The sequence below is a fragment of the Numida meleagris genome, chromosome 2 (assembly GCF_002078875.1).
Source record: "Numida meleagris isolate 19003 breed g44 Domestic line chromosome 2, NumMel1.0, whole genome shotgun sequence".
NCBI classification, from domain to species: Eukaryota; Metazoa; Chordata; class Aves; order Galliformes; family Numididae; genus Numida; species Numida meleagris.
Genome location: NC_034410.1, coordinates 135407973 through 135434838, shown reverse-complemented (window position 1 = coordinate 135434838; position 26866 = coordinate 135407973). Strand labels below are relative to the sequence as shown.

At 44.1% G+C, this 26866-nt stretch overlaps 1 protein-coding gene across 1 annotated transcript in view; it reads left to right on the top strand.

Moving 5' to 3' along the window:
- Positions 517-26866, top strand: part of SNTB1 (syntrophin beta 1) — a 110999-nt gene continuing 84649 nt past the window's right edge. Inside the window, exon 1 of the mRNA XM_021386043.1 lies at positions 517-1132. Coding sequence (XP_021241718.1) covers positions 610-1132 — 523 coding nt within the window. The 5' untranslated portion in view covers positions 517-609. The remainder of the gene's footprint in view (positions 1133-26866) is intronic.

Below are 26866 nucleotides of genomic sequence, written 5' to 3'. Positions count from 1 at the left end.
ATGAGAAGCATCTGAGAAAAACAAACCTGCACTTCTTGCCAGCACCATACCCTCCTCTCTCCTTCTGATTTCTCTTCCCTCACTGCTACAAAACACAGAGGCTAAAGGTGTGTGGGTGTGGGGGGGGGGGGGGGGCTGACACCACTGTTCTCAGTGGGTCCGTTCCGTGGTAAATGCGTTCAGCTCGACGAGACACTCATGAGCACTAAGTCATACAATAACGCACGCTTCTGTTCCGCACAAGCCGGGAGCCCCCGCGCCGCGCTGGGCAGCTTTCAGCCCAGGTCGCACCTTCGGACGGTGACAGCGGGACGCGGAGGCTTTGCCGCTCGCCCTGCGCTGCCCACCCGGCGGAGCTGGGATCCTCGAGCTCCGACCCGCTTCCCTCGGAGCCCCCCGGCCCCGCAGCCGCCCGCACGGAGGCGCGCAGCCTCTCCGCGGGCGGTGCCGCCAGGTGCGCCCGCCCAGGCACGGCCCCGGGGGGGCGGCCGCGGCGCCTCGCCCCACCCCGCCGCGCCGGGAGCTCACCGCCCCCGGCTGAAGTCCGGTGCCGCCGCGCCGTGCCGTGCCGGGGGTGCCGTCACTCCGCGCTTCCAGCATGCTCCTAAGATGGCGGTAGCGGCGGCGGGCGGCGGCGGGGGCGGCCGGGCGCAGCGCAGCGGCTGGCTGGAAGTTTTGGTGCGGGAGCGCTGGCACAAAGTGCTGGCCAACTTGGGCGGCGAGGCGCTGGTGCTGAGCGGCGAGGAGCGCCCCGACGGCGCGGCCCACAACGGGCTGGGAGGCGATGGGGCGGCGTGCCGCGGGGCCGAGGGCGGCGGCGGGGGCTCGGCGGTGCGCACCGCCTTCACCGACCCCCCCGAGCAGGTGCCCGAGGCCGTCTCCAACAAGAAGCGCTGCGTGAAGGTGCTGAAGCAGGAGCTGGGCGGGCTGGGCATCAGCATCAAGGGAGGCAAGGAGAACAAGATGCCCATCCTCATCAGCAAGATCTTCAAAGGGCTGGCGGCCGACCAGACCCAGGCCCTCTACGTGGGCGATGCCATCCTGGCCGTCAACGGCACCGACCTGCGGGACGCCACCCACGACGAGGCGGTGCAGGCGCTCAAGCGGGCCGGCAAGGAGGTGCTGCTGGAAGGTAGGGGGCTGCCGGCGGACGGGGGGATGCGGGACGCCTCCGTGCGCCTCGCTGCGGGCGTCCTCCCGGCGGGGAGCCCCGACGGCGCGGGGACGGAGCACCTCGGATGGCACCGCGCGGGCTGTCGGGGCTCCGCGGTTTGATCGCGCGTCGGACGGCGGAGCCCCGACTCCGGCCGTGCTGCGGTGCCCCGTCTGGTGCCGGCGGTGGAGCCGGGCCTCGGCGGGGGGAGTGGGCTCAGGGGAAGCTGGTAGTGCCTCCTGACACGTAAACCAGCCCTGTAAATGTTTCGTTTCTCGGAGTGACTGAGTTTGGTAAGAAGCCGCTTTAGAAACTGAGTCTAGAGTATGGTGTGCAGTGTTGTACGGGAGTTGTCCGCGAAATGAGACAACTGTTGGCAAGGGCTGAGCAGAGGCAGAGTAACTCCCCGGGACACCATGCTTGTAAGGAGAGAAGCGTTCATGGATGTGCAATCCTTGTGTTCTCCCCGGGATTTGTGTGCTTGCTGGACCTGAGAGAATGAACAGCTTCATCAGTGCCCTTGGCACATGTTTGATAAAGTGATTGCACATTAGCTCAGAAGTTCACTTAACCTCAGGTCATTGGCATTGTTAGTGCGCTACTGTGCCATCCCCGTGCCTTCCTCCAAGCACTGGGTGCCCTTATATCGGTGTCTCCATAGCACTTTAGGTACCCTTTAAGCACAGTTCTTCACGTGTCTCTTCCCTGTTGTAAGGAGTGCAGGAAGTGCTGCTGCGGGTTCAGGGATACACATGAGCATCAGCTGCAAGCAGCCTACTGTGGCACAAAGTTATGGGAAAAGCTTGGAGAAGTGGTTCTGTGCAGTAAAGGTGGGGAAGGTGAGAAAATTTAATCTGTGGTAGTGGCTGCTGAGAAACTGCTCGGCGCCATCCACACTGCAGTGAAACCTGTGGGGGGACTGCTGCAAGGATTTAACAAGCAGAGGGCCACCGCGTGCCCTGCGCTTCCATGACTGAACCACATCTCCCTGCTAACTGCATGCAAAGATTCCTGTGAAGTCCTAGTGTAAACTCACTGTGGTCTGAATGGAGTGGTGACGTCGGAATTGTGCCAGTGGTTTGTTTGCACAGTGCGGGGCTCCTGGGGTGCAGGCCAGCAGCAGCTGACCTGTGGTGCGATCTAATGAGGAGTGCCCAGCGCGCTGCCTGCGGAAACAGCACCTGACCGTGCTGCTGCTGCATAAGCCTGCTAAAAAACTCAGGGTTGTTCCTGGTAGGAGCACACTTGAAGCTGTTTGAGCAAGGACTCCTCCTTCTCTCTGCTCCGTTGCCCTCTGCAGCTGTTTTCTTGCATTTCTTCCCTCCGTGGAGGTGTAGGCTGATGTGCTTTGGTGGTTGTTCGCACAGCGGAATTTGTAAGTTGTAAATTGAGAGTCTCTTTCCGTAGTCCTCCCTTTATATGTTTAAAATACTCCCAATACTGAAAGCAGTATTTGTCTCAGCTTTCTTGTGCTGTTTTAGCAGAGTATCCAAATTCAGGATTGTCCCCAGCGTGTCCCTGGGAGGTGCTGCTCTGTGCAACCGGAGTTGGACTCAGTGATCCGTAGGGGTCCCTTCCAACTTGGCATTCTGTGAACCTCTGCCTGAGTGGCTTGTGTAAGCCAGCATCTTGGAACAATTCCCCAAGATTCACTTGCCCACTTTCAGAGATCCTTCTCCGGTAGCACAGTCTAAAATGGTCTTTTTACTACCAAGGGAAGGAATAGCCAGAAGTTTTTTTTTCCCTTTGAAGTACAGGAGGGAAGAGTGTTGCTTTTCCTCACCTCCCAGACAAGAGGAATTTGCTGCTTCCTGACTTCTTGTAAAGCTGTGCATTACACAGCACTCTGAGCTGGGGCCGAGGTGAATCCCTGCACGGTTCGTCTCTGGGATGTTGCTCCGGTTAGCAGGGCACTGCCACTGCACATTACCAAAATACAACATGAACATTTTTAGGGAGATTAAGAGGCTTGTGCCTCGCAGAGCAGAAAAGCTGAATTTGGCTGAATTAGTGAGGTCCTGCGCACAAGGGACAGATCTCAGGGTGCGAGGGGAGACTGCGGTGTTGCCTGAGGTGTTGTGACCTCCAGGAAAGGCTTTCTGGGTGGTGTGCACGCTGAAGTGGTCAGCAGTGAGGCTGTGGTCAGTGTGGCTCCACGCACTCGACGTCAGAGCTTCATGTCCTTCCTAAAACTGCTTGCTCAGTGAAACGAGGCATTTACCAGCTCAGCACTAAACTTCTCTCTCCTGCATTCCTGTGGGGGGGGGGGGGGGACGGGAGCAGAAATCCCTCAGAAGTCCCTTGGGGGGAGGCAGGGCTGGCACTGGGGTGTGTGACAGGGCAGTGCATGGTGATAGCATGTGTCACTTTTGCTGCATCGATCCTTCTTACAGGTGTGGCTGAGGTGTCTTGCAGGCTGGTAAGACTTGGTAAGCGGGAGGGAAATAATGCAGGAGGCAGCACTGCCATAGGAGGAGTCGGGAGGCAGAAGGTTCAAGAGGTGACAATGAGGATAGAGTTATGCTCTGAGAAATGCTGCTTTCTCATCTGCAGGGATGGACCTCTTCTGCCCCCAGGGTTTAATTTCCTGCGGGCCTCCCAGCACAGCCCAGGTGTGGGTGCAGGGGAGCAGAGCTGCAGAGAAGGGACAGGACAGCACAGCCCATGTGGCCCCAGCTGTGATTTCAGATGTTCAGTGCATGCGAGATGTATGTAGCATTCAGGAGCGTAAAGAATTTTTCTACACGAGAGACCAGGCAGCCTCCTTGTATGCTGGATGTTGTTTGCAGGCATGGAAAACAGCTTAAATTATCACGGCAGCTCCTATTTGAACATATGATTTCCCTACGGTTTGGTTAAATTGAGTCTTCTTAAATAAGCACTTTGGAAAATCAAGCATCCCCTCTTATGCCGTATGAAGCACATTGCATTCAAGTGACTCTCAAGGTGCAAAAGGTGTTTTTTTTTTTTTTATCAAAGCATGCTAGATGAGAGCAGTCCCTTGGCATGCTTGGGAACCAAGCAGTTTGTGCTTTACTTATATTCTCTATGTGTTCTGTGGAAAAAAAATTATAAATCAATGTAACCTGTGCTAATATCAGACAGGATCCCCCTTGCCTTCATGATGTATTTGGGTGTGGAGGAAAAAAATTTTTTTTTTTTTTTGCTAGGTGGCTTCAGGATATACTTTGTAGATGGTATCACTTCCTAGCTCATTGAAAGTGTGCATACAGGGTTTTGATGATGGTGGTGACAGGTATACAGCAGAAGGAGCATCTTACTGGTGTTGCAGAGTTTTTCACTAGTTTTAAGCAATTCTCAATTAAACAAATATAATTGCAAGGTAGTGGCTACAGCTCCTTTGAGATGAGGCCCTTGCAGCCTCTCTTGGTGTGCAGAAATATCCCACAGCGCCGCCGCCACCAGCGTACTGAGTTCTAGCATACGGGCAGTAGACCATAGTTACCTTTTGCAGCCCTTTGGGAGGTAATCCACAGCTTTGAAGCACAACAAGCATGGTGTGCTCTGCGCTGCAGTAACGTGCTATTTTCCAAACAATATTTCTGTAAGAATTGTAGCAGTTCTCCCCTTTGGAAATGCTTTGCTGCTGAAACAAAGCAATTCCAATAGCCCGAATGACTTGCGTGTTGACATAATGCAAAATAGGCATGGGCAGCATGTTAACTGTGTTTGTCTACTTTATCTATATTTTCATGTTTCTTTCAGTGAAGTGCTGGCAGCAGGAGATCTAGGGGAGTTAAAATACATTATTTATCCAAGAAAATGTGTCCCTTGCAAGTGCAGAGGGAAAATGAGACACTTAGCAAGTGCCCACCTTACAGAGATGCTCACCACAATCAGGGCTGTAAATCTCAATGACTGCAAATTGTATGCATAGTTACTCCTTACAGTTCCAGTAAATGTATGGAGGAAACTCTTTTTTTTTTTTTAAGTAGTTGTTGTTCCAGCAAAGATGCAGTTAGGGAAATGCTTTGCACTTAGAGGCCGTATCATATTTCGTAGACCATGTAGTTGCCATCGGCACGCATCTGCTTGAAAGTGAAATTGAAAGGTAAAGGAGAAGGTAATCTTATTCTCAACAATAGCAGATCTGAGCAGTCTCTGCAAATCTCAGTTTGGATTGCCTCGGCTGCCTGCAGCTGATGGGGAAGCTTGAGTGGGAGCACTCGATGCGTCTTCCATTGATTAGATTAGATTACAGGCTAATTTAGCAGTCCAGACAGTCCGTATCACCTTTCACAGATAAGAATCAGTACATCCTCTTTGCAGTAAATCTGCTTCAAGTCCTCTTTCTCAGTTACTGTAAAGAAAATAAGGCAGCTGTGGATTTATTTGGGCTGGGGGCACAGTTCTCCCTGCACCCTGCATCTTGGGAATCAGTCTTTTTTAGAGCTTAGTACTGTTTCCTTTAAGGATGCTTAGAAGATTAAATACGTCTGGGGATTCGCAATTCAATTGCATATACAGAGCCCAGGTACCTGTTAAGCATGACGAGAAAAAAAACAAAACAGTTTCTAAAATCCTAGCAGTAATTCCTTTGTGGAAAATTAAACTGAAAACTTTGTATTCTGTGAAGAATCTTTAAACTGTTGGACAGAATGAAATTAGAAGGAGAAAGCTTTGGCTATAGTTAATGGAAGAGCATTTGCTCTTTAATTTTGCCATGGTACATTTTTTCACTGGAGGTCAGTCCCAACCTCCCAGAAGTGCAGAGGATGGTGGGTGACTGTGAATGGTACTGTGCCTGTCCCTGTCCAAACCCATTTGGATGGGAAGCACTCACTCCGCATCTGTCCCAGGGGAGCTGGCAAGGCATCCCTGTAATTCAAACCTGAGTTTGCCTTTGGGACAGCCCACTGGAGGCTCTGTTGGTGTGCAATTTTACATAGCATATTTTGCAGCATAATGACAGGTGCTGATCCCAAAAGGCTGATAGTTTTTCAGATACGGGTTTGGAATAATTTTTTTTTTTTTATTTCTTAATCTCACTGTTTTTATAACACATGGTATGAAGCATCTCCTATTAGTAACTTACCTGTAAATTTGATTTTAAGTATAACATTGTCTCATGTTTATCAGAGTTCATAAGCACTGCAGAGTTTAATCTATCTATTCTGTATCTATTCCAGTGGTCTCTTACTTCTGTGATTTAAGAACTGGTTATTTCCATTCGATTTTTCTAATTTAGATTTCTGATCATAGGATTATTTTACACTTTATTCTGCAAGATTATGTTTCCATGGCTACTTGTTAGAATGGTACAGCTACTCCAGTAGAAGGAAAATTGGAGGAAACAGTAGTTCAAGAGAGCAATAGCATACGTAAATGAACAAAATGCAGTGGGAACAAAGGTGTCCTGGTAATGCACAGGAGACTGGTTTTTCAAGCCTGAAATAATTCTTCAGGCATTTCAGAAAAATAGGTGGTGAAGAACGCGTGGTAGCTGTGATTTATGGGGACATGGAAAGTCTTTAAATTAGATTATCACATTACAGGCTGCAAAAGGGTTTGTGAGTAGCCTACTTAACACTTTGCTCCTGGCCTGGATATGGTGGGTAGAGGTGAGTTAGATTCATCTCTAACTGCCTCCCAGCCTCCTTGTTGCTCTCAACACAGCGGCTGTAGCTGGTGTGAAGTGAGCTTTGCTCTTTTTGTTTGGTTATGTTACCTCTCCAAACTTTGAACTGTGCTGAACAGAAAGAAATCCTGCTGTCAGCATAAGCTGTGTCTGGGCTAAGTCTCTTTACCAGCACATCTGTTTTTAAAGGTAACTGGAGAGAGAAACACAGAGTTGTGGTGGATTGGGGTACAGCTAGACGTAGCAGGAATAAACTGCCTGTTTTTGTAATGGCACAAAGCATGTTGTAGGGATGGGAAGAAGTGTCAGGAGTGGCAGGGTTCAGTGTATGCCTTGAGGAGCGTCACTGCAAGGTGAGAGTTGGACATGTTAGCGGTGATGTTTGGTTAATTTGGGCTAGGGAAGTTTGTGAGAAACTACAAGGCACGTAGAGATTGGAAAGTGCTGCACGTCACATGTGCTACATGTTGGAAGTGGGGTATGAGCCGTCTTCATGCTCTTAAATAGACTGCTGTCAGTTGCTGTTTTGCAGGATCAAGAAAACTGTTCTATGAGGGTTGGTCTCCGTGCTTTGAAAGTTAGATAGTATGTCCCTTGCCCTCTGTGCCTGGCACTTTGTTAAAAAAAGTGGATTCACTGACATTATGGCATCCAGCATGCTACAAAGCCTGAGAGTACAGCAAAACTGAGTAATGAAGTAGGGCACAGAAGTCTGTTTGCTAGCTCTGCTTGCAGGAGAAGTTGGGATAGGACGGAGTTGGTCTGTGCACCATCCACTCAGCTACCAAAACGTACTTTCCTCCACAGCGTAAGTTATCAAACTTGCTTACAAAAAGGTTTAATGAACTGTGAATAGTCCTTTCAATTCCTTTACTGCTAGATACTGCCTTGCTGAGTTAGGTTTGCTCCTTCATCTAAATTAAATTGAGGGACATAATTTCTGAGTAACTATTTGGCAGATGTGAATTTCTGACCGCTGCTTCTGTACACTTCTGTTGTGGTCTGGCTTTAATTTTGTCTGTCTAGAACATGAACTGCTGAACTGCTTATGGCTCTCACTGTGCACGTGCTAAGGGCACGACACAGTAGGTCACTGCCAAAGTAGCACATCTGTATTGTAGCAACTGGGGAAAATGGAGTTCCTAATTGTAAGGAAATGAGCCAGAACGGTAGATGTGGAGAAACTGTCTCTGATTAGAAATGATTAACATACGGCACACTCCTTCTAAAAATGTTATGCGGCTTTTTGCTGAACTGCTGGAAGTCATGCTTGTTGGCATAGCTCTAAAAGTCATCAGAAATAAGACTTCAGCTTTGTTTATTTCCTCACTGTTCAGGGATGTTTTGGTTGAAATGTTCAGAGGTACTGGGGCAGTGAATCTGCTCCAGGCATCATGCATGTGAGCAACGTGTGTGTGGATAGCTTCTGTTCATTTTAATGACACGAATTAGTGAAAATTAGTGAAATTAGTGCTACGGCATAAGTATCTGAGAAACAGGATCCTTTTCCCCAGTGTCATAAAGTTACAAACATGTCTTTACATAAATATAAATTATGAAAATAATTTTAAAAAGAAGAATATTGGGATATAAATTCTCTTCTAGCAAAATAGGCACAACTTGGCTGATTTCTTCCAATAGGTAATATGACCTCATGTGACTATTTGTCGGCCTCCTGTACTCTTACAGTTAGAAATACAACCGTTAGTTACTCTTTATGTTCTGTTTGCCATAGGCGTATTCTGACAGTGTAATAACAATCTTGGCTTTTAACATAATTGAGTAGTTGTGAGAGAGTATTGAAAGATATACCATAGAAACAGCATATCTCCACTGTTGTCTGAAAACAGTTATTTCAATGGTATCTATTTCCAGAATGACTTACTGTTCTAACACTTGCATTTTGGCTCCAGTTCTGCAAGGGGTGAAAGAGACAGATGCATGAATGTGAAGATGCTGCCGTGTTTTAGTGTTATCCAGTGTGTGGCTTATGAGGCTGTTTGTAAGCTAATAGTTTTAACTCAGACAGTAAGAGTTTAACTGTTTATCCCAGAGTTTAGGATTTAGTTGGTTCAAAACTGCCTGGCAGGAGGGCTGAGCCCGTGGTGGAGCTGGCAGGAAAACAGCAGACAACGCGACTGCCCTCCTAGCAGGCAGCTTCCTGTTGGTCTTACTCTTGCTGGGCAGGTGCTGGCAGAAGTCAGCAGGAGCCTTCTGTCACTGACTTGAAGCCAAAGGAAGGATTTAATTATTGGATGTTCAGTAGTATTTTCCAGGAATGAGCTGAGTAGGATTTGCCTTCACTGTTTGCTGCTTAAATTGTTTCTTTATTTTCCCTGTATGCCTTTATAGTTTGTTGGGGATGCTCTGGATATAAAAAGAAAGGTTTCTAAATTACCATTATTTGCTAAAGAGCAGCATATCTCTCAGTCCCTTTTGGCCTCTTTGTCCTCTTTGTCCTGTCTTATGCAGTAGAAGAATGTCCTGTTACATGACATCCCTCAGCAAAGCATGGCTGGGATGAAGAGTGGTGCCTTAAGAGAACCAGCAGGATTCTTGTAGGGTTGTGTGTAATACACAAATGGACCTATGCACACACTGTAGAATGTACGCAAGTCACTTTGAAAGTAATGCCTCCTATGTATTTCCGTGGAAACTACAGCGGATACAAAGAGCACAGTAATACTGTTTGACAGAGCAAATTCTCAGCTGCAAAACACTATTTTTCAACATAGTCACCACCATTTTTTGCCAGCAGTGAATATGAGCCTGTATGCCGTGCTCATGCACCATCAGAGGAGACCACTGTGCTGTTGCTACTGCTGAAACACGCCACCACTGCCTCACTGTGCTCACATCTGCTGTTTGATCTCCATAAACATTCAGTAAGTGCCAATGAATGTTAATGGGTGCAATTTTTTCCTCATGGAGGAATTCAGTGACACACCTTTGCTTCATATGCACTTCCATGTCAGACACCATTTTGTCAGACTGCCCCTCTGCTGTCTTCTGTCACATGGCAACAACATGTACCAGACTATTGGTGGGAAGGTTCAACTTGTACTGCCATACCACCAACATGTGCCTCTTGACATCGGGGGCCAACACAATAAAGTGTGAGGCATTACTTTCAGAGCAGCCCTTGTGAGATTATTAGGAGGTATCCAAAGGAGAGCTACAAAGTTGGTGAAGGGTATAGAGGTCGTGAAGTATGTGAAGGGTCTGAAGTCACTTGGTTTGTTCAGCCTAGGAAAGAGAAGATTGAGTGAGGCCCTCATTGTGGCCTACAGCTTCCTCACAAGCAGAATGAAGAGGCAGCTGTTCCCTTCTCTGTGGTAAGAGTGACAAGACCTGAGCTGCATTAGGGGAAGGTCGGGTGGGGGTTAGGAAAAGGTTCTTCACCAGAGTGGTCGTGCACTGAAACAGGCTCCACATGACCACAGCGCAGTGGTCATGGCCTCAAGCTGACGGGGTGCTTGGACACCGCTCTCGGACGTATATCTAATTTTTAGGTAGTCATGCACAGACTCCAGGAGTTAAACTCAGTGATGCTTGTGGGTCCCTTCCAACTTGGGCTGTTCTGTGATTCTGTGATCATGTGATTGTATGCAATTGAGGCCAATGTGGCTGTACCCTCCTTAGGCTGCCAGGGTTTTGCAGTGGCTGGAAAGGCTGATGTAATTGTCCTGTTACCTGTTGGCTCTCTCTGCTGTAAGAATGGCATGGGATACTCTCCTGACTCAGTGCTGCGTGTAGTGCACTGTTGGAAAGCCTCTTCCACAGCAAGGGATGTGGCTGGTTACAAGATCTGCTGAACAAAGTGAGGAAGATATAGTTAGTGAAAGGGAAAGGATGTGAGCTTAAAGCTGGAAAGAATCAGATGATGACAGCAAGTTCTTCGTGAAGAACTCCAGGTGTTATTACTATGATTTGCCTAAATTAAACCCATTTAGAAATTAGATACTGCTCAGGTAAACAACCTGTCAAAGTATTCACAAAGCTCAAATTCTTCAGACAGCTGAGGAAGTCCTGAGCAGGCTGGTGGGGAGAGACAGGACCAGCACAGAAATCTTCCGTCAAACCTCATGGTGCAACAGATGCTGCCTGTGCTGCTCTCAGGGCGTTCGGTGCCCTTCTCTTAGCAGCAGTAGCTGTAGGGTTGCAGACTGGTGCCCAGATGCTTATAGACAGGGCTCTTGTCTAGCCTTGGGGAGGAAATCTGTATTCCTGCCTTTAAAAAGGTTAAAAAAGCTTAGAGTAACTTCAGTCTTTTTATTTGTGGAATGCTGGATAAGTGTCCAGCCAAAAAGGCAATAAAAGAAAACAGCGTTTTAGTTCAGGAAGAATGCAAGTGAAAGCAGCTAGTTTTAAGAAGTTCCCGTTCAATTCAGTGAGCGGCTGTCTGTGTAAATAAGCCAGACGTACGTGATCTATGAGGGCAGGTCATAAAGAAAACATTGCAGTAACAAACTGGTGGAATTTCCACTTAACACATTAAAATCAACCCTGAAAGGCTCCATTAAGGAAAGCCATAAATTGAAGTTTTGAGAGATGGCTTATAAAATATCCCTGGAACTGAAAATGATCCTCTGTCAGTTTTATGTTTTCCTTTCACTGTGTTATATCTATTTTAATAAACATGTGGAATAGAGTAGGAAAAAAGCAGCACTTTGTCTGTGAAGCCTTGAGGAAATAAATAGTGAGTCTGGGCATATTATAAATTTCACCCTATAAAAATAAACTTAAATTGATTTGGGGATTTACGTATGTAAGCACTGCTATGCTAAGACCATGCTATGTTGATCTTATTTTACATATATTGAAGTTTTCTGCTGGGCATACCTTGAAATGTTAGTGTTAAATATGTTAGCTTTCATTCAGGTGCTGCCAGAGCTTTCTCACTATGTGCATAGTGTTAAAACCTTAGAAAGGTTTCAAGGTTCATGCTCTTAAAAAGGTATTGAGGAACAAATACCTTTTCATTTTTGAGGGATGGAAGGGAGGGTTGTCTTGAAAAGAATACGCTAGTTTCTGCAGGAATCTACATGATGTTTTGACTTGAAATGACATTTTATATTTAAAAAGAAAACAATTTGCTTTCAAAAGGTTAATCTGAACTTCTTGTTAAAAACTTTTCAAGATAGAATTTTCTGAGTGGAGTAGCAGAAAATTACCAGTGCATATTCTCCTCCTGGAAAATCTCTGCAACCTTGTCATGTTTATCAAAAGGAGATTTCCATGACTAAAAAGTTTTGACCTACTCAGTGCAGTATTTAGATATGCTGTTCTCCTAAATCACTTTGTTCTCTTCCTTTTCTATCAATACACACACTATATAAAGTGGATAAGGCTTTATATTTGGTACGAGCCAAGACAGGTAGTCTTCTAGTGGAGAAGTCACAAGTGACGTATTACACAAATTCCTATAATGTATTTGTTTGATCTTTTCAATTACTCGTAATTATGGGGGTGTGCTGCTTTATTTCTGTGAAGCTCACAGTAGAAATCTTGAATACAGAAGGAAATGAAGAGGAAGAAACCTCTCAAGGCTCTAAAACTTGCCTAAAATAGCTATTCCAGATGTAACTTTAACAGTATCTTAGTGCAACTGTAAATTAAATTAGACTTTCACTGCAGGTACACCATCTTTTTAGCTTTTGTTCTGCTAAAGAAAGTGTAGAGCTGTGTATGAATGTGTGTGTATATGAATGAATCAAGAAGTGTTAATGAAACCTTAAAGGGTGAGAAACTATTTCTGTGGGGGAATGTGAGATGCATTATTATTTTTTTCTCTTTGGTTTGTTTGTTTGTTTGCCCGATGCTGGTTAAAGGATGCCTTTAAATCTAGCTGTTTAATTCCAGAGCTGACCTAGCCTTGATGTAGGCACAGCTCAGTCACCAGTATTGCATGGACACAAGTTGTAAGTGTATATACACATGCAGCATACACCATGAGCTTGCTTGCATGTTGTACATGCATTTGTTTGTATGCAGTGCAGAACTTGTTTGTTGTGAGTGCTATGCAGATTAAGTTAATTGTTCTATGAGAATTTAAATGTAGTCTTGATTATAAATACTCTTCATGCGTAGCTAAAAGAGGTGCTCGCACGTTGTTCAGGTGAGGCCAGTGCAATGTGCGGCCTTCTGAGGCCTAGCGAGCCGCGCTCCACACTGCCCCTCCCCTGCCTGTCCAGCTGCTTCTTCCTCCCACCCCACTCCACAAAACCCAATGAATAAAAATGTTGTGAAACAGACCCAGCAGCCACAGTCACTTAGTGTAATAATGGTTGATTAAACAATACTCTGAGTTGCAGAGCACATCAAGCCCAGAACCTCTCTGTGTGTCTTCTCCCTGTCCCTGCAGCATAACACTGATTTTTCTGGACGTCATTCACCTTCTTTCTTACTTCCAACAGCATCATTTAGGAGATGAGGCCACAGCTGTAAAAGTTTGATGTTTATCAGCCTGATTATGCAGGAAAATCTGCAGTTGTAGCTGGACTAGTAATTGCATAAAGAAAATGTTAGCTTGCTGGCTGCTCGGTGTACCTGAACACCGGCGGATTCCTGCTGGGCTGAGGGCTGTGTCCAGGCAGGCTCCACTGCTGCTGATGGCCTTCTGGCAGGCAGCCAGGCCTGATGGTTTTCTTTATCTCAGAAGATATGCAAAATTGCAACTGCAGTTTAAAGAGTGATTGAAAAGTGACAGAAGTGGTAACGTAACTGACACCTCATAAACTACAGCATACTGTTTTGTGTCTGTGGTCTTGAGAAATTTTGGGTTAGCTCAGGAGCCCTGAGGTCTCCATGGCCATGCCTGGAATGCAACCCAATTACCTTGGATTTTTTTTCTTTTTTTAAATGTAGGCATCATTAGAAAATACAGTGAGTTTAAACTAACTCCTAACTTTAAACCTGTAATGATAGCTTTGGAAGAGCCTAGTAAAGAAAGCTCTTACACTATTACACAAAAAGAGCCCAGTTAAAGGTATAATAACCAATTAAGAAAAGTGAAGTGAGACACAGGTCTGCAGTGCTTTTTGAACATTATTTCCTTTATAAAAGAAAGGGAAAAAGTAGTAGGTGCTTGATTCATAAGACTCTTGAACTGCACTGCCCCAGGGCCTCAGCTCTTTGCTACTCTGCTCGGACCTAAGATGCAGCGACGCTGAGCCCTCTGAATAGCCCTGCTGAGGGCTTGCATGAGTCAAGGTGGCAAAGGAGTGTTCAAAAACTGAATGTGGTGCTCAGGGACATGATTTAGCGATGGGTTGTTAGGGTAGTGTGGTTAGGTTGCAGTTGGACTTGATGATCTTCAAGGTCTTTTCCAACCTGAGCAATTCTGTGATTCTAAGAGGAGGACCCATGATTCTGTATTCCCGTACTGTGGGCGTATGAGTGCTGATTAAGCCAAATAAAGTTGCTTGCTGTTGAGCTTGTCAAAGTTCAAGGTGAGATGAAGAAGTGTGAACATTTTTATAAGCATTCCTCCTTCCGAACCTATGCCACTCCAAAAGAAGCAAGTAAATGGTACAATAGCCAAAGAGAGAAGTACTGTTACGCAGACTGTAGCATTTTCCACTGGAAAAAATGTAGGCCTGCTTAATTTCTTTTTTAAGCGTGGTAATGTCAAATATAGTAATTAAACTCCAATTTACACATCTGAGATTTTGATGAGCACTTCATATAAGTGCTCTTGAAGTACAACATTTAAAAATGATTATGCTTTATATGGGCAGTCACTGGGGAAGTGGGACAGCTCTTGCGTTTTCCCCTTTTTTCCCTCTTCGGCTCCATCCTACACTCAGCCAGTGGCCAGAGCCAGGCAAGAGGCCCACAGCCAAGTCTGCAACAGAGTGGGCTTTGTGTTTTGAGCACAAACACCACTCTTCTTTTCAAGGGAATAGGCAAAAGGGGATCTGACCCAGAGCCACCGGCTGTTTGTGGCTTGTCTGTCAGCAAGCGCAAGACAAGTGCCTTCTCTGTGTTGATGCTAAAACCAGCCATCCAGCAGGCAGCTGAACAGTTGGGCTTTATTTGACCAAGTTTAACATCGGCCACAGAGGATTTCAGCTGTGTCCCAGAACTGCACAAGAGCTTCCCATGCTGGTTTTCTATTTTTGTTCTCAATTCACAATTTTTACCAAGTGTGCTGTAGTTTGCAGTGCTTCCCATCTTCAGCAACAGAGAACCAAGATATTTTGGGGCTCTGGCATTGTTGCCGGCATGGCTTGTTCTACCTTTACCTGTATTCCTCATAAGAAGAAGAGAGGACATTCAAAAGCCGTCGCCATTCAGAGCATTGCTCAGCAGCTCTGCGTCACCAGAGCTGTCCCTGGCACTGCCTATCCTCACCCCTCAGCCTGGTACCAGCTACTGAGGTTAACTGGCCTTAAGCTATCTGTAACAAAGCATGCAGTGTTTCTATCACCAGTCCACTCTTCATTCAAAGCCCATTCTTCTTGTTCTCCTCTAATTAACTTGTTAGAGAGCGTTCCTTTGCTGCTTCTCTGTGCTTGTGGGCTGGGCTTCAGCAAATAAAGCCAGGTAAGACCTCTTTTGAGGCCTACTTGACTGAGTCATAATTTTTAACTTCCATACTGTGGAGGTGACAACAGGGGAAATACGCTCATAAAATTGTGAGGTACAAAGTCCCAGTATGTTTTTCCTTTAGGGGAAGAGCCCCAGCAGTCTACCTAGAAAGTCCCAGCCTGACTTTCCAAGGAGACTTTAATTTGCTATAAGCAGCTGTCATATTAAGATATTCATTTTTTGTAAGGAACTATGATGGGGTATCATTGTTTTAGGACTCCATGCAGAAAAGAGCCATTAACCTCCTAAATTTTTGAAGTTCTTGAGTAACTGTGCAACATGCTCACAGGGAATGTGCTTTAACAAGGAAGCAGAGCTAGAGGCTATGCAAAATGAAAAAGGCATTTGACTTTATTTTGAGGGATTATGTGTGGGATGTGGTCTTTTTTCGTAAGGAACATCATCAAACTGATTTGGGATGTTGGTTGAAAGAAGAAATCATTTTTTCCCCCTTTTTTAATATATTTTAAAATAAAAGAGAGTTGCCTGTATCTTTGAGTACTTTCTTTTGCTGGCTTTACATTATGCTTTTTTACTGATTTTGTAGTTACCTCTGACGCCCCTAAAATCTTAATTTCTAATCCTCAGCTTTAGAAATCAATATGCATAGAAAGGTATATCTGATTTTGCTTCTCTTTCCTTTCTTGAGGGTATTCACATTAGGCATTTAGGCTAGGCTGAGTATCCCTGTTCTCAGGATGGCAGCAAAGAAGGAAATGGGATAAGTAGTGCTCAGGAGATGCCACTCTCCCTCCTTACCAGCTACAGGGAGACTGGATGGGCTTCCAGCTTCACCTTTTTGGTGATTAATGTCACATGAGGTAGATCTCCTTAATGTTTTTGAAACTTCTTCTTTGTAACCTGTTCTTTATTTCTCAGTTCTCGCTTAGTTACATGGTTCTCCAGACTGGGATTTTGAGGGAAACAAAGAATTTCTGCGGAGCAGGATGCAGTCTTCAGAGCAGAAAATGCTGTGTGTCTTTGCTGAAACTAGTATAAAGAAGCATACATGCTGTTTGAGAATATTAGCATGTAATTGCATTATATGTTGGTCTTGGCCAGAATGCTTGCGTAAGAATAGCCTATTCCTGTGTTGCAGTATACGTCTTCATAGCTGCCCTAATTCCACTGTATGCAATGTCATGCCAGAAGCAGATTTTTTTTAAATGACATGGGCTAAAGGAATGCTCCAAAAAAGATGTCATCTCTACTGCTTGTTTTTTGTCAGAGCTGGAGTTCACAGAGCAGACTCACAAGCTGGCAAAAGGGAGCAGTGGACTCCAGCACAAGACAGAAGTGCTGAGGCTGGAGGAGGAACCCAGGGAGATGAGTTGTCTTCAGCTACAAAGACGAAGCCATGAAACCCTCGCCTGAGCTGAGAGGGAGTTTCCTGCCCTCCTCCTGGCCTTAGTGGCTCATTCCTGCCCTCCTCCTGGCCTTAGTGGCTCATTCCTGCCCCCACGGCTCAGCTTTGACTATTGCTCTTCTTGGGCCAGGTCTCCAAGCTGGTCTACTTACATGACAGCAGGGCAGGGGAAGCTTGAGTCCTTTCAGGTACTTTTTCAGGGACAACTCATGTTCCAGGTCTCTGTAAAGCTATTGTGAAACTGCACTCATCGTGCTGGGGCTTGTCTTGTTATTGCCAACATGCAGTGGATGAAATCTGAGCCCAGAAAAATCAACTTCAGACAGTTGGTAATGGAGCTGGGCAAATTGTGCTACTGTTGATAAAAACCATTTTTTTGGAAGGGCCTAGAGTTTTACCTGACAATTTCAAATTTCCAGTGTTAATTGTGTCACCTGCAAGTTAAAGCGTGCTTCTCATCTGCTTTGTATTCTGCATATCCCAGCTTTTATATAACAGCGCGTTGCTGCAAAAAGGATTGATATAAATCTTTCATACAGAATGTCTCCTGGATTGTGTGTGAGAGTGGGAAATTCTGCAGAGGTTAAAAGTGTTTGTCCTGAGCACAGGTTGGATCGATTTGCCAGCAGAAGGCATATGTTATGGTTGAAGAGAAGAGCAAAAGCCAGAAAACTGGACCCCCAGCTACCCTGGACAAGAAAAGGGACCCCCCAGTCTTATGCCCAGGAGCGAAGTATTGACACGGTTGAAACTGGAGTTGCACAAATTGAAATGCTGATCTGGATTAAGGGAGAAGGGAATCTGAAGTGCAGCAGCTTTATCTGTGTACACCTTGCTTGGGGAATAAATGCATTTTAATCACAAATGAGTGTGTATACAAATAATCCCTTAGTTCTTGTGCTTACTAGCCATGCATAGACATGTCTTAGAAGCTTTAAGTTCACTGTGTTCCTGAGCACTCTAAATTTGGTGCATACTGAGCAGTGGAAAAATGGGACTCGTGATTTTTCTAAGGTGTGCGTGTATCTTGGATCCAGATGACTTGTTTTCTGCTTACCTGGCCACGTCTTATTTGCTCTGCCATGAGGCCATTTAATTACATTGTTTTTCCTACCTGTTTTACAGTGATAGCTGTTGAATGAACTTTCTGTGCTCTGAAACCTTTCCAAATGCTCTAATACATTTCATGTTAAGATTTTTAAAAATATTTTTGTCCCTGTCCTGTTAGTACCAAATTTAATTCTTCAGCTGCTTCTTAACATTTCTCTTCTGTTGTTTATGTCTCCTTCCTTCCTTCCTTCTCTTAAGTGACTCCAACCTACATGAGCTAGTTCTTTGCACCTTTACCAGTATTTTGCTTTTGTCCAACGTAATAGTTAATCTTGGAGTCCTACTCAGAATACAAGGTGTTTGAATGGGGTCTGATAAAGAGAGTTAAACCAACAATAATTTGAGGCTCTTGCACTCTTGTCTGCAGCAGGCCATGCAGCCCTGACCTGTCCCTTCTATGAATATCAGAGCTTTTGCAGTCAAGCAGGCAGTTGGTTCATCCAACTGTAAAGGAGTGTATTTTCTTGTTATTTTCATCAACAGGGTGAAAAAAGGTTCCCTACCTGAGCTTCTCTTCGGATCCCTTTGCTGGCTCCTGCTCCTCTCATTTTGCCGTGTCAGTTTGTGGTCAATTAGTGAATGGCACCTGCCTGGGTTAGTACAACGTTGTCCAGTTAATGTGATCCTTTTTGGTTTTTCTTCCTCTGTATAGTGGCAAAAGCACATCTGAGGAGGTCGCAAGCTTCCTTCATGGGTAGATCTGGGAGGCTGGACAAGCATTTCTTAAACCTGCTGTATTGCTAGAGTTACTACAACTGCAGGCTAATTGTTTGTAGCCTGCAGTGTGAATGTGTGGCTTGTGATTTTTTTCTTTCACCTTAATTGGAATATTTTAGCATAGTAACATTTTAAATTCTGGGAAAGTATGAGAAATAAGAACTGTGTGTCTGAAACAGTGACTAACTCTTTTATCTTGGTCATTTAAGACAGAAGTGACTAAAGAGCACCAGAATGGGGAGACTGTGGAATGCCTTGCTGGCGGCAGCTCTGATGGCATTTCACCAACAGCTCCTGGTGCAGGTGAACAGGACAAACTGGGATGCGTCATGTGTTCCCTTCCTCATTGCGTTTTTATGGTTTGTGAGAAACATGCTCAAAAACTTCCCATGCATGAGGGGACTGAACTGCATTAAACTCTTTTTGGAATCAGAAAACTTTCAGGGACATGTAGATATGGAGCAGGTGATTGGTGGCACTGTGTCACAGTTTACTTTAGTGAGCGATAAAGTGAAAATACTGTGTTTTACTCCTCTCTTTCCCTTCACCTTCTCCTCCCTTTTGTTCAGGGATACAATGGGATGGTGCTGGTGCTGTTGGGATGGAGATCATAAAACCATGACACTGTGGTACAGGGCAAAGGCAAAGGACTAAACTGTAATTGTGCTTGATGAACTCATAGGAATTTTTTTTCCTTTAATTTTCTTTTGTACATGAGCATCAAATCCTTCACAATTCTCTACACGTATTTCTGTAGTTGCTCTTCCAAGCTCTTTCTTTACATCTGAGGGTTAGTTTCTCTAGACCTCGCAAACAATTATTTGTCATCCCTCCTTCTCCCTTAAACTTTGCCTTTTCCTTTATCTTTTTTTTCCCCCACTTCTTTAAAGTATCTCTGGTCTTTGTGTGTAGGGAGAAGTATTTGATACAAATCTCTGCTTCCCTGAAATTGTACCTTGCAAACGCAGTTGGGCTGACTTCGATTCCATGCACTTTGCTGGAGCAAGAACAGCTCTCTGACAAAGCCTTTCTTGACATGTAAACTTAGAGCATTATTTACAGAAACTTCTCAGTGAGTTTTAGTAATGGGGACAAACCCTGGTCTAGGGAGCTATTGGAAATTCAGAACTTTGGAGCGTAGCAGTTTTGCACAGCGCAGAGGGGAGGGCAGTAGAGACGAGGAGTCGTCTTCTAATCCAGAGGACCTGCACGATGGTGAAGCAGTCAGACTTGCACAGTGGTGAGGATAGCAACCTTCTCTTCTCTTCTGATGTTTTGTGCTTTAAAAATACCATCCTTAATTTCTGTGACAGAAAATGCTGAGTTTCACAATTGTTTCCAATTGACACATAAAATTAGATAAATGGAAATTGCTACCATCCACTAAAGGTTCAAAGGAAGTAGTTATGTTTCGGTAATTACTTTGGCTGTTTAAATACCTGCAATTTATCCTGTTCTGGTTTGTAGTTAGTAAAGAATCCATTGCAGATAGTGATAGCCTGAGGAGAACATATCTGCCCTGTAAACACTTTCAGCTGATCAGTATTATGAATGTGTGCGAGATGTCAGCTTTGTTCAAATGCAGAAGTAAAGAATGCTTTTCTAACGTGTGTTCTCTTAATCTGATGCTTGATCAGTGGTTTTGGCTTCAGACCAAAGTATAGACAGGGTGAACAGGAAACACAATAGAAAAAAAAAGGGAACCAGAATTTGTTATTGCAAAATGTATGAGGTCGATGCCTGGAGAATCTGGTGGTAAAGGCATGCAGTCAGACTAGCGCAGCATTTTCTTCATTTCATCTGTCTGCTTATGTGAAGTATTCTCTGAAGTAAGCCCTCCATTTGCGAGAGGAGCCTACTGACGCTGTTTTCCTTTTCTCTCTGCCTTCATGTCTTCTGGGTCACCACTGTTCATATTTTTTTTCTGGCCCCCTCTCTGACATGACACAGCATCGTGGCAGTAAAGCACGCTGGAGTTCTGTCATGGAAAATGCAATTAAAAAATGAAGCCTGCAAAAGCTGTTCTAGCAAAGCTATGCATCCACTGGAGTTTAGTAATGAAATGATTCCTTCTTAAATTGCAAGGAAGCAAATATTACGACTCAGTTCAATGAGATCTTTAATATGGTACATACTAACAAACTTTACTTGCTCTAAAAAATTTTTTTTATTGTTTTATCTTTAGAAAATATCGTTTGAATCCACTAAGGCTGTAGGACATTAAAAATATAAAAGAGAGTAAATATGTTTTCTTAAGTCTCTATCGGGTGTCGTAACTTAATCCAAAATCTTCTAAGTTAAGCTTAATAAAGTAGAAAGGATTTCATTGAATCATTAAGGTTGAAAAAGACCTTTGAAATCATCAAGTCCAAACATCAGCCCATTACCATCATGCTCACTTCTTGTTTTTCACTGACTTTGGCTTTCTTTTGATGAAGCTTTAGAAGAAAAAAAAAAAATTGGGGCAGTTGTATTCTTATTAGAAATATGCAAGCGTGACAGTGTGTTCATTTAGATTTTTATACATACATTTTGAAAAGTGTTTTGTTTTCATTTGTATGGCTGGGACACAAAAAAGATTTTCACTGGATACAGAAGAACTAAGTCCTCTTTGCCTCAACTGGTGATTAGGATTTTGTAGATTTTTTTTTCACTTGTAGACTTCTAATGTACTGTTGGGAATGTGACACTCAAATTCCACAGCAGTTATAGTGTTCTAAACTTCTAATGAAAAGATCTTATGATACTCCTTATCTGAGTGACTTATAAATTGAATTAAGTTTTGAATAGTTGGACTTTCATAAACTTCCTGTATTATTTCAAGAAAAAGTATTTTGGGGGGAAGTAGCCTATCTTTATATGAGGCTTCTAAGGGTGTTGATATTTTGATCATCTTTATGGTGGCTGAGACAATACTAATTATGGGACTGGTTTGATTCCTTTTGTCAATACTTTTTCAGAACTTGTAGTAAGAAGGTGTACCAGTGGAGAAATTTCCTGTATTTGAGTAGTTTTCAATGCTGCTGGGAGATGCAAAGTGCTTTGTTGAGCCAGCCCAGGAGGCAGACCAGAGATGTATTTTGTCTTGATCTCATTATCATGAGGGTATGAGATTACCTCTAAGAAAGGGAGAACCAAAGGGAAAATTAGTCTTGGGGCTTACTCAGCCAGCCTGTCTCCAGCTGAATAATTTATATTTGTCAGTACAGTGTTGCCTCAGGGAATTTTTTGCACTTGATAAAAATAAAGGCAAACTTCATGGGGGTGCAGGAGTCTGGACAGCATCGCATCAGGGTATGGGAACAGCGTGGGCATTTGGCCTCCTTGCAACATCCTGTTTCCCCAAGTTATCACAGCAAGTCTACGCTTTCTTTCCAGCCTTCACTTCCTGAGCTGTCCTCTCACCATGCCCTTCTGCTGTTAACTCTTTTTCTTCCTGCTCGGCTAGGAAGGAGGATTGAGTGCCATGTGCTTTGGTGCTGTGCCATGTGGAGATGAAGGATGAAGACCAGGGAGGAAGGAGAATCTCACCTGGTGTGAACCCAGCCAGGGCAGGCCACCACCAAATTGTAGATCTTTATGGGGAGGGAGACCTCCTTGTGCAGCTTTGCCTGCTGTTGGCATCATGTCCTTAAGGGGAGACAGCAGTTGGTGGGCATCCCTGGGGAATGGCATTTAGCTGGCCTGTAAGCTGAGTTTCAGGGAGAAAAGCATAAAAATATTGGATAAGGTTACGAGGTGCTCCTTCCCTTTGTGTCTACTGCATCTGGGTGGTCTGGAGCTAGGCATTGTACCCAGCCACCTCTTTTCATCACCACCAAGGACCAACCACCATTAATTTGTTTGAAGCCCTTTCTTAAACCCAGGAATACCCAAGACTGTGTCTGTGACAAGTACCACGCACAAGTGTCATATGACAAGTAAATGCCTTATGTAGAAAGAGACTTCTTTCTTTAAGCCTGCTAGCTGGTAATGTCACAGCGTGTTCATAGATCTCTGGTAGGAGAATGATGGAAACTCATTGCTTTCTCCATCGTACCTATTGTCAAACACATTTTTTTAACACGTTGTAATACTTTTAGTCTCCCGCTGTATCTGGAACCTGGTACACTTCTACAGGAATCCCTTTTATCCTTCTCACTGCCTTTTCTTCTTGTTCCAAATCCTTTTTCAGATGGGGTGACTGAGAGTGCATGCAGTCCTGGATTTGTGAACATATTGTTGACATGTTTTTCTCTTTTACAGTCCCTGAATGCTGAGCTGATATTCTCAGAGCCCTTTCCACTAACATGCTTAGATTTCTTTACTGAATTGTAATAGCTCGTGTTAATCTCATCAATAATCCCTTATGGGACTCTCTTGATGGCCATCCAGATTGGTTTGAAATAACATTAAAAGGCTTTTTGTCCAGCATCGGACTGAGAGGCAGATACCATCTCCCTGAAGAGCTAGAACGAGAGGCTTGGGCAGAGAGAAGACAAGGGAATTGAGAGCTGGTGGATGCTGGAGTGCATCTGTCCTGTGAAGAACTGCTGCCAGTTCTGCTTAGCAGAAGTGCAAGAAATAGTACATTTTTTTCACTTCAGCCATGGAATAACTTCAGTGGCCATGGTGAAAGGCATGTGGGAAGGGTTGCAGTAGTCTTCTGTGCTTCTCTGATTTACTTCTGTCTGTAATTTTGCTGCTAAGTCCCTCTGTCTCTGAACAAATCCTTAAATCTTGACACAGACCCATTCCCTGTTGATGTGGCAGCATATTTGTCTTTTAACTGTATTAGGCCACTGTATCTAAATTACACAGGGAAAAAAATTGCCTTTGAATTCATTGGGTGTCACAGCATAATTTCACCTTCTGTGTCTGAACTTCATTTGTGACAAGGATGGTGTTACAGTGATTTGAGACGAGGTGGAGTCCTTTGGCAGACAACAGTTGTTGGGAACACAGTGTGGCTTTCAGTGCTCTGGCACCCAGAGAAGTGGTGGCATCTCCAGCAGCTTCCAGGGATTTGGGTCAGCTATGACAGGCTTAAATCTTTAAACTTAATTGCTTGTTCTGCCTGGAGGGATGTGGGGAGAGCTTCATGGCCAGGAGTAGGAGGAGCAGAGTTGTCTTTGCAGAGGTGGGCTGTCTGTTGAAGCTGGTTGCATGAAGCTAGTCTTTGTGTAATCACATTTTTATTCTTTTAAATTATTTTAAATGAGCTTTTTTGGAACTCACAGAATTAAAATAAGAATCACCAAAAATGGCATTTTATGCTTTTTGCAGAAGTTTTAAGTAAATCCAGATTTGAAGTGGTGATGGTTTCTGGCTTAAAAACCATACGTTAATCAGATTAATCAGATGCTGAGAGCATGTTACATCTGGGATGTCTGCACTATATAAAACCCTTCTTCTCCATTTCTAATTGAATCCTCATTCCCATCCAAAGAGTAGTATAAGTCATTAATTAAAGAAAATAGAAATGAGGCAATTTTTCCTGTGTTTATCTTCTTACAAGCAGAAACGTACCAGATGTAATGTCACAATAAGTGCTTGCATGTCATATAATTTGATAATTCAATTCTCACTGTTAGATAACTTTCTTTAAGTAACATCTTGAAGAAAAAAAAGCAAATAGGATACAAACATGATAAACATTTTAATCGAGGCTTCCTGTGTGTGGATTTAAATCACGATAAAAATGACAAAGCAGCTTTTATATAAGTTAAAATGATCTACCCCTGTGGAGGGGAGCATTAAGGATACGTTAGGAAGTGACTTAGAAGATGCAGGTACTATCAGGCCTAGAACTAGGAGGATTAAATATAAAAGGTGCCTGCCCATGCTTGCTGTCAGTGTTGATTTGTTCTGCAGCATTATGATATGCCAGTTAGACACTGCAGAGGGGCTTAGGGGGGGACTTTAGTTTTACTATATATAGAAGAGGAGAAGAAAAAGAGAAAATAAGATAACTGGTTTCACAAAGATTCCCGCTGCCTTCATTGCACCAGCACCTAGCGTGGTCTCTACCTGTCTTCCTTGGCCATTTGAATCTGATAATCTGTTGGTTGTTAAACAAACTGTATTATTTGTTTGCAAACTCTCACTGGCTTGGAGTAGTTTGGTTTGTTGTTTAATTACATCCCTTAATTAATACATTAGTCCCACAGAGAAACTCACCAGCTTATTATCTGTTGCCTGACTTCTGTCCCTATTTGGCCTGCCCTATTTGTATTAAGATACGTGCCTAAAAAAACAGTGGAGGTTGGGGTTTGGCATCCAAATATGGGCAGGAGTGTCCTTTCCTCAAAGCATCCATAGTCTAAAGGAACAAGAGCAGTGAGGGAGAGGAAAAAGGAACACAGTGTGTGCATGAGTGAAGCAGTATGTCCCAGCATCGTGTTAGCTCCATAATTTTTTTTTAATCCTCATTTGATGGCTTTGCCCTTGAAGTAACAGACTGCAGGAACCCACATAGCAGCCAGCGCTCCAGCTGCGGTTTTTATAGGAGCAGATAAGGCCACAGGTGGTGCTATGCCTGCAGAGCAGGAGGCAGTCACCCTGCTCCTTCTCTTCTGCACACAGCATCTCACCGCTTATCTGGGATTTTGCCGAAGAACCAGATGCTTCCTCTTCTGTTCAAGGCATATGGGTTCATTACTGGGCGGACCGAGTGCTGGTGATGGAATTATTTCGGGGTTTTTCTCCTCCCACTTTTCCCTTTTTAGTGATGACAAAGTAATAGCTTGAAAATTGCCTCTCTTTGAAAACAGCCTTTTTTTTTCTTAAAAAAAAAATACTGAAGATAGAAACTTGGAAGTAAACACTCAAACTCCTGTTCCCAGGGCTTTACATAATTGCAGCGAGTAAATAAATTCTTCAGATACATTCTTGAGCGCTGAAAAAGGTAAAAACTCACAGCTCTATTGCACTTTGATTTCTTTTCATATTAAGCAAACTAACTTGCTTTTACTCACAGCTGCCAATGAGTGTTTTTTCTTCAGTGGAATCATACAGTGCTGGTAACCAGAGCTATCATGGGAGGGTCTCTCAAGTCTGGAGAAGAGGAGGCTCAGGGGAGACCTTGTTATTTTCTACAATGACCTGAAAGGAGACTGTAGTGCAGTGGACGCTGGCCTCTTATTCCAGGTAACTAGTGATAGGATGAGAGGTAGTGGCCTTAAGTTGGGCTGGGAGAGGTTCAGGCTGAATATTAGACAAAATTTCTTCTCAGAAAGAGCAGTGAGGCGCTGGAACAAGCTGCCCAGGGAGGTGGTGGAGTCACCGTCCCTGGAGGTGTTGAAAAAGTGTGGAGATGTGGCACTGATGGACATGGTTTAGTGATTGTGGTGGTGATGGGTTGATGATTGGGCTAGATGATCTTAGTGGTCTTTCCCAATTTTAAAGATTCTGTGATTCTATGAAAAACAGATGTAGGAGTTAGGAGGACAGTGCATTGGCCCAACCTCATTTCTAGGAGAAATGGGTCAGTGGAGGACTCAGACTAAACATGCTTTCAAACAGTGCTAATTTGACAGCCCTGGAAGACGAAAAGTTTTACACCAAGAAATATTACGTTATTATGGTATTAGATTTTTCTCTTAATGCATTGAAGACTTCAGATGCCCTAACCTGAAGATCTGCCCTGCTCAGTTTTTGGTTCACCAGCAACCTTGAGAGCATTTGGAGGTTTGGTCATAAAATTAAGAGTAGAAAATGAAGCCTTCCACTGGTGTTTGAAATTCAGTCCGTGTCAGTAATAACTGAATCTTGTTATCTGATGGTTGTTCAGTGACCTTCACAAAATGAACAGCTTGTTTGGTTTCCTTGTAGTTCTCAGTAGATAAATACCTACATTGCAGGAGTTACTCATTTCTGAAACTTTTTTGGTTGTTTCAGGGTATTAGGGTATGAGTTTTGGTTTTTCCTCTCTTCCCTGAGGGATTTTACCTACTCTAATTCTGGAGGGAAATGAGCATTGAACTTACTTTCAGGAATGGCTGCTATATAGAAATTGAGCTACAACTGGGGTGAACTGAAGTGCTGGTTAAATAAGTGGGGAGAAGCAAGTGTTTACTAGAGATTGGAAGGGTAATGCAGAAATAATACCCAGCTGAGCACAGGAGGGGTGTGGGACAGTACCAAAAAAGCAAATGTTAGTCTAAGAAGACTTTAATTAAAATTATGTTCAAATATGCTGCACTGACATTGAGGTAGCTCAAGAGGTAGTGTCAGAGAGTAAGTAAGAGGACTTTTTCTTTCCCCTTTTCCGTTTTTCCCTTTTCCCCGTTTTTCCTTCCCCCCCCCCTTTTTCCTTTTTTTCCTTTTTTTCCTTTTTTTCCTTTTTTTC